At 40.7% G+C, this 10,312-nt stretch overlaps 1 protein-coding gene across 1 annotated transcript; it reads left to right on the forward strand.

Moving 5' to 3' along the window:
* The first annotated feature begins 6,617 nt into the window (after nucleotides 1-6,617).
* irx3a (iroquois homeobox 3a) lies at nucleotides 6,618-9,849 on the forward strand. Its single transcript, XM_047042627.1, has 4 exons — nucleotides 6,618-7,130; nucleotides 7,585-8,599; nucleotides 9,094-9,160; nucleotides 9,513-9,849. The coding sequence occupies exons 1-4, from the start codon at nucleotides 6,918-6,920 to the stop codon at nucleotides 9,565-9,567; spliced, it is 1,350 nt and encodes a 449-aa protein (XP_046898583.1). The 5' UTR covers nucleotides 6,618-6,917; the 3' UTR covers nucleotides 9,568-9,849.
* Nucleotides 9,850-10,312: the final 463 nt, after the last annotated feature.

A 10,312-nucleotide genomic window follows, 5' to 3' on the forward strand; every position in this document is an offset into this window, starting at 1 on the left:
TCATTATCTAGTACACAGGTATCGGATTCCCTGTGTACTTATGTTATTTACGTATCAACAGAACTAGTCAATGGATACTAGTTCTAATGTTCTCATGTGCATTAGCTATTGATAAGAGTGGATTGTGTCTATTTGTCAGGCTGAATAGATGTCCAGGGTGATGACTCTGTGATGACTACGGGGAGGGTACCATGATGTTTCTGCCCTGAGGGGGGTCACAGGCTGGGAGCTGTGAATCTCTTTCTCTGAGATTGTTGTAACATCATTACTGCCTGACGGTCACTATCTGTGTTTACATTCTTGTGCCCTATAAAAGATGGTCCTCCAGCCTTCAGAGCTGAGAGAGACATGATCGAGACATAATGGCTGTTGTTGTGTTTACATTCATTGTCAGGGGTCTGGTTTTCTCTCCCAATCTGCAGACTGATAATACTTATAAAAATCCAGAACTCAACTGAACTTAGTCACTCCAAAGTCACTAATAAAGAGACGAACAAAACACTTTCTTCATCACTATCATACTCACTTTGCTTGATTATGGTTCTCCTTCCATGGAAGTGATGAGGTAGCTCTCATCTTCGCTTGACTTACTCATAATCAGCCTAAACCCTAAATAGCAAACTCTAGAACACAGCGAGATGTTCTTCATCCACTTCCACCGCCTTCTGGTTTTCCTCATGCCAACATAAAGAGTTGACCTCAGCGGTACTATGATAGACCCTTATGTGGTGTGAACAAAGTCCAGGAGAACCCTATCATACTCTGGCCAACAGAACCCTGTCTAAGCCCGGCTCCCTGAGCAGTAGCCTTCCAGTCAGCCAACCCCTGCAGTGTCTGGGGCACCTGGCAGATGGGTGAGCTCCACTCCTCCATGTTAGTACAGCTGCTGTCTTCACCAGTCCTGAACCAGCAGCAACAGCTGGAAAGAGAGAGGCTTTGTCCAGCTCAGTAGGCCCAAGAAGTCCGGGCAATCTGATATTGGTCAGGCAAAATAGCCCCCGGTCGAGGGGCCTAGAAAGGTTGGCTTTCTGTGAACCACAAAACACTGGGATATGAGTATAGGGTCTGTGGTGTTTTTAGTTGGACAATCATATAAGGGGTCTTATTCGGGTTGACCTACATCTTTAAGGATCATCAGGCTAAGATCTTTATCAAGAGATGTCACCTCATCACTTCATTCATTCATTTCATCACTTCACTGTGGGACCATGACAATGGGATTGATAGCATATTTCCAGGGGATGGCGATGGTGAGTGAGTTCTTTCAGATCTCCAGGTTAGACTCCAGAAGAGGCTGATGGGGAGCTGTCAGATATCGAAGGATGAGCCTGGGGGCAAAAGCTGCTTTTGAATCTATTTAAGTAGAGAGTTCATAAGCACACCAAAAAAATGTATTACTATTAGGTACTTGACTTTTTTATTGGCGGATAGGAATGAACTAACATTTCCTAACTAATAAAATACAATTCTGTTTTCAATGTTAAACTGTTTCACATTATCTAGAGGTGGATTCGTAGGCAACCTGCTCCAAACTCACATGGCTCTTCTAATACACTTTTTTTTTTAGCCACTCCCACCTTGCTCTCTTTCGCTCCCTCTCTCTCTGTCAACTCTACCCCTGTCACCGCTCAACGAGCCTGGCAGCATCAAGCTATAGCTTGCATTTTAATTCGGCCCTGAAGTTACTTATTTCATTATCGATCATCCGTAATGCTGAATCAATGTTCATCTTGTTACGTGGGCCAGACCCGTGTAATACAGTGATAGCGCGGCCCAGAGTTACTCATTCCCTTTACAAAGTGACTTTACCGTAAAATCAATGCCTTGTGTTACTGATACGGGGGGAAACAACGGCAGGATAGATAATCAGAGGATTTAAAGAGGAGAGAAAAGGCACGAGGTACTGTAACCACATATGTTATTTAAATACACGTAGGCTACTGTGGACCTCATCTGCAAAGGATAGCTGTATTGTTTTAGGTTTGTTGGTCTATAGGCTCTGCAGGCTATATTACATGACAAACAGTTCATAGGTGAGACTAGGCCTAGGTGACTCTTGTTTTTGATTATGTTAGCTTAGTAGCCTTATGTTAACAAGGTGGCGTGCAGTTGAAAAAAAAGGGGCACTGTATCTAGCCTTTGTAAGAGTATAGTGTAGGCTAATGTGGGCCTGCGATATGGTCAAAATATGCCCTAGCACAATATTTGCCCGGGATGCACTGAAGACATGTGTAGGTAAATAACAGCGAAATAAAGTGACTTGGGACACTTAATAAAACAAGTAGGTAACCCCCCAGGACAGATCGTATAATACCGAAGCAGTGAGGGGAGACTGTGCTGAAAAGGCTATTTGACACCGAGCGCTCTGACCTTCCCAATCAATTACTGCCCGTGGCTAACGGCAGCTACACAATTTAGTCCCAAATTCAGTGTTTATGGGCTCATTTCTGAAACTCAGCCCCTTCTCTCCACCTCTGACAAGGCAGGCGAGAGAAACTCCCGATAGATATTAGGACAGACGTACAGTCAAGTCACCCTCACTTCTTTCAAGTAAAGTAGGCTATTTTGGGAACCTTACAGCTACAGGAGGTGTCAGTGAAGTCTGTTAAGTAAACCTAACTCTGAAAAACTACCTTCATTGGTTTTCAATTTAGGCCAATGCCGTACATATTGCATATAGCTGTAGACTACATTACATTAGGAACAGTTAACTGGGCCAGTAGGCTACATGTCAAATGTAAAGCACACCTAAAGTAATGTAGGCTATTAATTCAGTCTTTGATCTGATGTCGTTCTATTTAATAAGTTGCAGTCCATTGATTATTAATTAATTTTCAATTGCCTTGCTCACCAGAAACTATTCAAAATGCCGTACTTTTGGCGAGTCGAAGTTATCTGTTTAATATGCAAGATAGCTTAGTGTAAGGTAATAAAATTAATTTATTTTAATGGTCCCAACAGTGAAAATTCAACTTAAATCTATTTTGCAAGTTGAATTGACGTTGCTTCCCGTCCAGACAGCAACGTCATTTATTTATTGCATTTTTTTATTTTCATTTGTCATTCTTTAGATTAAGCCTCTCTGCTCTTTAAACATCACAATAATTGTTGCCACGCTATGTCTCGTTGATGGGACATGGATTAGAACGCATCTCACTGAGGTTAAATCGTTTGTTTTTAGGATACCTCACTATGTGTCAAAAACAATCGATCATCAAAAATCATTTAGCCTATTCATTCTTGTGTTGGGGGAATTTAAATAATTCCTCCTTTAACAGTAGGCCTGCTTGATGGCATGTGTACTCTAGTTACACAGAGCTTCGTTTTATAGTGGTAAACTTGCTCAATATTTGACTGACCAGCACGGCTTTTCTTGATCATAAATCGGTATGGAAATAGTTGTAAATTACTCCAGTCCCATATATAATCTTTACAACAGTTCGCCCTCGTACCATTTGCACTAATGAAACTTAAGATGCAAAATTCCAAGTTGTCTAAACAAACTCTGAAAGCTGCTGCGTTTTACTAACGTCTCCCTCCAAGAAATAACAAAATAAAACCTTGTTTGTCAAAGCAGTTAAGAAACTGGATTTTGACCGGTCTCCCTCTTTCTTGCTTCCTCAAAATCTCAAGCGTTCACACACACGACCACGCACGCACACACACAAACACACTCTCTCTCTCTCGCTCTCTGTCTCTCTTTCTCTCTCTCTCTCTCTCTCTCTCTCTCTCTCTCTCTCTCTCTCTCTCTCTCTCTCTCTCTCTCTCTCTCTCTCTCTCTCTCTCTCTCTCTCTCTCTCTTTCACCCCCTCCAACGGCAAAAACGTCCAAGGGTCATTAATTGTGTTTTCTTTACAAATCCTTTTTCACCGCAATTAAGCGGTTTTGATCAGAAGGACGCTTTAAATCGAGTCTATGTGTAACAAGACATGTGTTAGTTGTTTCCAGTTGTATATGTGTTATGGAAAATATCCAAATGTGTAATTTGAAGAGCCTCTGTTTGAAGCCTTTGATCTCGTCGGTTTCTGTAGCTTCATTTCATCATTTGCGATGTGTCGTTGGTGTCTTGTGTATTGCATAAGGAGCCACTCTTGAGCGATAGGCCCACATCTATCTGTTTATATTTGCTCAAGAGAATGTGAAATTGTGTCATCTGCATAATTATCGTCGAACCACATAAATAACAGCCCTCAACTCAGGGTGATTGCTCTGCTCTCTAATACCTAAATAATATATTGCAGACGGCTGTCTATATATTGAAGCAAAATAAGCAAAAATTAAGTAGTGATTTTTAGTAGGCTAAAAACAATATATTAGTTGGCCTGATATTTACAGTCCTGTTATTTAGATGCAATTATTACCATAATCAATAATTGGCTACTGATATTATAGCGTGAATTAATTTTATAACTTGTCTGTTCCCCTGCTTATGGTGTTCGGTGCGATTCCTATTTCCCCATGTGTATGACAGAGCCTGCGGAAGTCAAACAGAGGGCAGTTTACTGAGGCGCTCTATACGGTGAGGAGGAGAGAGCTGTCTTAATGTTTTTATGGCTATGCCAGTTTCCCGGGTCGGTGTGAAAGTGTTAAGTTAGTGCATGTGTGTTTGATTGGGGTAATAAATCAGAAGCAGTCCTTGGGCCCCTGACAGGTCCCGGGGATGAGACACGTGTCCATCCGAACTAGGAACGCTGGTGTGCGGACACTATCTGCAGACATGTCGCCTGACTCCCCTTTATACTCGCACTGGGAACTTATATCGTACGCGCAATGACTCTAAGACTTGGTGTTTTCCCCCTTTGCTTTACAATGAATTGCTCTAAATTTGAGTTACCTCAACTACTTAGTTTCACTTTTAACAAAGCCCGAAACGTGTTGCTTTAACTTCTCTTTCGATTCAATAGACTACAGTTCTGCATTAGCCCATGTTTTAATGCCAAATATAATTCCGTTTCTCGGCTCGGTTGGCTTGTCGAGACCCCCTGTTCTTTCTTCGGGTCCGTGTGTGTGTGAGTGTTATTGACTGCTATGTAGTGATTACCATTCCGGTCGGATGGCATCAGCAAGCCGCTGTAATTAATAACCTCATAATCCGGGTTCGGTTGGATGTCACAATGCCAGCACGTTCAGAGGAAACACGGGGATTCGGCACCGACTTTATGGAAACAAGGCGTAGCCTTATGGGTTAGTCTATATGAGAAATTATAGCTGCTATTATCCCTCCCAGACAATGATAACTATCAGCTCAAAAAGAAGATTAAAGGTTTAAACAAGTGCATAGTTCTAGGAAACCGGATCACATCATCAAAACTAAAGTAAGATTGATGAGATTTCATCTTTCTGTCAATATTGCTTGAGACTTATCATATTCAAATAAACTGCGGGCAATACATAATTCAACTCTGCCGTTGTTTTGCAAACGATTAATAGACATATGATGGTACAAAGACGGAATGTAATGCGATTATGAATGTTTCCTACACAGTCATATATTGATTCGTGGAATTTCAATTCTGACCCTTGCTTTGTTTTAATCCGTATTATTTACAAGAAATACCAGGTTCTATAAAATTAATCAACTAGATTTCTCAAAGGTATACTAATCTCTAAGGAAATGATAATGGTGTACAAAATGTTTTCCTGGAACAGATGCATAAGAACATAAAAATGACAAATTAGATTTTTTTCTGAAATCAAGCCTAACCTATTTGAAAACATACGAGAACCATAACATGTTATTAATAAAATTGCAAAGTAATACATTAAGAATGCATTAAAACGTTTTAATTCAGTACAATAGCAATAAACGTGTTCATGTTACTTAGGTTTTTAGCAAGGTTGTTATTTTTATAATTTCTTGTAGGCAATAATATCACTCGTTAGGTGTTAAAAGACTTAAAAGTGCGATTTGGAATCTAAACAACAACTTTATACAATCTCTCAACAATCTCAAAAACCTCTGCAATCCACAAATATGTCTATTACTTGGGCTATGGTTGTAATTGTTGTAAAATCATGCATTAACAGTGAAAGCGCTAATCACCCTGCTATTCACTTCTTGACACCTTCCTCTTTGATGTCAAATGATTACATAGAGTCCGTTTGATGTCTCAAATTAAAATAATGAATTCACTCCGATTCGCTTGCCACTTTTCAGAATTGTCCACAACACCTCAAAAATAGTGTTCAAACATCATAATCGTAGACTTTAAGCCAGGGTGCGTTGTAAACACTCAAGAAGATCAATTAATAACACGCGAAGTTGCATGCACTTGTTTCAGTGCAGTGAACATGACTTGCTGCACCACTAGGCTACTTGAGATACATCCATTAAAAACTGCAGACACTAGGCTTATGCAAAGTTAATCACTCACCAACTTAGAAATATTTACTATTTGTGCAAATGGCCACACATTTCGAATTAGCACTAAAATTGGGTAGGGTTCGGGCGAACAAATAACAAATGAAATGATTGGCGAGCCATAAAATGAGATTTGAAACCCATTCAAATAAGAGATTGCGACGTCAGTGTACTTATCCAGGGGAAATACAGAGAGAGAGAGAAAGAGAGAGAGAGAAAGAGAGAGAGAGAGAAGGGGAGGCGCAGAAGAGCGAGAGTGTGTATGAGAGGTGAGATTTGAGAAATAGGAGGGGCTTCTAAACGACTAGAAATGTCAATCAGAGCAAGGAGTCCCAATAATCTAAGGCAATCTGTAAGGACCTGACCTTAGTCCATCCAGATCAATAGGGAAGTGAGGGAGGAAGGCGGCAATCGGATCGTTTACACTGGCTGTTTCTGAGGAAATATAGACTTCCCTTACACTTTGTTGTACTCACTGTAAAGTGGATATCGCAGTAAGCACCGAGAGGGCGATTCTCTGCTTTTTGTGATTGCGGTAGACTTTTTTCTACGAACCATGTCTTTCCCGCAGCTGGGATATCAGTACATCCGACCGATATACCCACCGGAGCGCCAGGGGATCAGCAGTGCCAGAGCCGGGACAGAGCTGAGTCCGTCTGGGGCACTCTCCAACGTTCTTTCAACTATGTATGGATCACCTTTCTCCGCAGCGCAAGGCTATGGAGCGTTTCTTCCGTATTCAAACGACATTTCCATTTTTAATCAATTGGTGAGTAGCCATCTCATTATTATGTGTTACATTTCAGCATTAACAGTTTCACAAAAGGCAAATTGGGAGTGAGAGCAAGCTTTTCTGTTTGTCAAATGTTCGCTGCATTAGCCTACTATGATAGCCATATGATGTATTCTTGGATTTTAAAAAGTGACAAAAAAGTAGATCACACTAGGCTAAATGATGACCCAAAACGTTAACTTGAAAAAAGCACAAACAAAATTAAAACTAAAATGTTATGTTTTGTTATGTTGTTATGTATGTTTTGAAAGTAACCCATCGAGTTTATTTCTGCTGATAGTTTAGCCTGCTAACAACTGAGAATGGTGATCAAAGCGCAGTTTGTTCTAACCAGGTTAATTTGTTATACGTCGAGTAAAATTGTATTTGCAGTTTGACAAACGTTTAGTTTCAGATTGTCTAACTGTTTGGGTCTCTTGTTGTGTTTTAGGGCGCCCAGTATGAGCTAAAAGACAGCCCAGGCGTCCAACACCCAGGATTTGCTCACCATCACCCTGCGTTCTACCCCTATGGGCAGTATCAGTTCGGCGATCCATCCAGACCCAAAAATGCGACACGGGAGAGCACAAGCACACTGAAGGCCTGGTTAAGCGAGCATCGCAAGAACCCCTACCCCACAAAGGGGGAGAAAATCATGCTGGCCATCATCACCAAAATGACCCTCACCCAAGTTTCCACCTGGTTCGCCAACGCCAGGAGGAGACTTAAGAAGGAGAACAAGATGACCTGGACTCCCCGGAGTCGCACTGACGAAGAGGGAAATGTTTACAACAGTGACCATGAGGGAGACGAGGGGGACAAGAGGGAGGACGAGGAAGAAATCGATTTAGAGAACATTGACACGGAAAATATTGAAAATAAGGACGACTTGGATGACCAGGACGACCTACATGCTGATTTAAAATTAGACGGTAGAAGCGACTCCGAGATTTCAGACGGCTATGAGGATTTACAAGGGCCCGACCAGAGGTTTCTAAAGGCTGTGGTGAAAGAGGGCAAAGATATTCATGTGGACCGAGGCGAGCACTTCCACCATCACACTTTTGAGATTAAAGCGTCCCAGCCGAACGGTGAACAACTGAAACTGAACCCAGTATCCATTAACTCTCCACCGTCAGAAAATAACGCTGCTCCAGCTCAAAAACCAAAGATTTGGTCTTTGGCCGAGACAGCAACAACCCCTGACAATCCACGCAAATCTCCACAAATGAACGGTAACTCGGCTGGGCCGGCGACCCAGACGATCATCACCCCTCACAGACTCATTTCTTGTCCTGTTGGGAAAATTCAGAACTGGACAAACCGAGCTTTTTCAGCCCACCAGCTCGCGTTACTTAACTCTAACCATTACCTTGGACTGGCAAACCAGGCTTCGGCGAACGGCCTCGCCCTCTATAGCAGGCAAACGGAGGACAAGAGTCATAGTTCAGACACAGCCGTTACAGGTACATGTCACCAACACTGAGGCGAGACTGTATAAAATATGTTCTTCACTATTGTTTAAAACTTGATAGATTACTCACGTCGAGGCTTTCAACTAGCCTGTAAAATTGACATATTTTTGAGGCCATAAAGAGGATCATTGATGTGTTTCCATCTTTTCTATGTAACAGAATAACAAAGGGGTGTGTGGAAGCTTTGAAATAAGTGTTTCTTAAAAATACGGTGGTTTAAGCAGATGCTAAAGTGGGTGCATTTTAATCTTATTAGTAGCTGCCATAAGACAATAAAATCGAGTCCACGAATTATAAAAATGTCTACAGTTGGCCCCACATTGTTTAGGCTCATATGTTATGCATTTGGGTTAGTCAATATCCAATCTGCTTGAATTCAAACCCGGACGAAAATGAGTCTCAATGAAATAAGAAAATCCCTTAATCCTTGCTGTGCCGTTTCTAGAAAGGAAATTTGATGTATTGTTTTATTACCGTTATTTCAGAGAGATCTAGTGCCTTGGAAGCAGAGAAAAAGTTGTTAAAAACAGCCTTCCATCCAGTTCAAAGACGGTAAGAGACTGTCATTCTTATATAATTAGGGTGTTTTTGATTTATCACATTTTATTTTACAATATAGGAACATTCACCCAACCTAAGCATTTAAAAAAATATATTATGACTTTTTGGACATGGAAGTTAGAATTGCTGTATGTCTTCGATAGCCTAAACTGAAAAGGCCAAACATGATTTGCGTGCATTGCTGTGCAGCCCCAGTAGGCTTTCACCAGTCAGAGACCATTGTTTTGAAAAATAATCTTTACTACATATACATTTATTTCTTAGCTCTTCATATAGCCTACTTGCAGTCGAAGTTTCTTTTTTCTTTTCACTTATTCCTTGTCTACTACCCGTGTGTTTGCAGGCCCCAGAACCAACTCGAGGCAGCGATGGTTTTATCCGCTCTCTCCTCCTCCTAGGCTTTCATCCTTTCTTTCTATTTGATTTTAATATGTTGTAAGGAATGTAAAATAAGAATAATACATCTGTATACTTACCTTGTAAGCATGTCCTGTGTAAAACTGCTAATGTAATATTGTATGAACCTGTAGTCTGTACGTTTTTGTTTTCTTTTTGTAAGTTCTGTGAGGATTTGATGTTCAAATGTTTTGTATATAAAGTTAAGAAAATGTACATACTTGTGAACCAAATTGTACAAGAAAGTATATATTTTGGCTAATAAATGAACTGCTTCAACTTTATCAAAACTCTTGAGCGTTTTAGCATCTGGGCTTTTTGGTGTGAAAGAACAGTAGAATATGTTTGGGCCCCTTTATTGTTTATAATCATTTGAAATGGACATACGTGCAGTATTTTGCTTCTGCTATTACATTTTGAGCTACGGCGTGAGCCTCCCTCTACGTAGCACTATTAAGTTGCCTAAATTCGAGGTTGTATATTCGAGGTTGGATTTGAGGTTGTATAAATTCGAGGCTCTTAGGAGTAATTAGCTACGTCTTGAGTCTACATTTGGATATGAATGTTGTTGGATTATCCTTGTTGAAGCGTAGCAGACAAATTATAACGAATAATTCCTTCATTAATTTTCCTCGGGAAATGTATGGTATTTACAAAGAACTGAGGTAATGAATTAGTGCTGGAAATGCTGGACAGATTAACTAGCTCCATTGCATATAAATGGGTGCAATGCCATAGTTATTGCGT

The sequence above is a fragment of the Hypomesus transpacificus genome, chromosome 19 (genome assembly GCF_021917145.1).
Source record: "Hypomesus transpacificus isolate Combined female chromosome 19, fHypTra1, whole genome shotgun sequence".
Lineage (NCBI taxonomy): Eukaryota > Metazoa > Chordata > Actinopteri > Osmeriformes > Osmeridae > Hypomesus > Hypomesus transpacificus.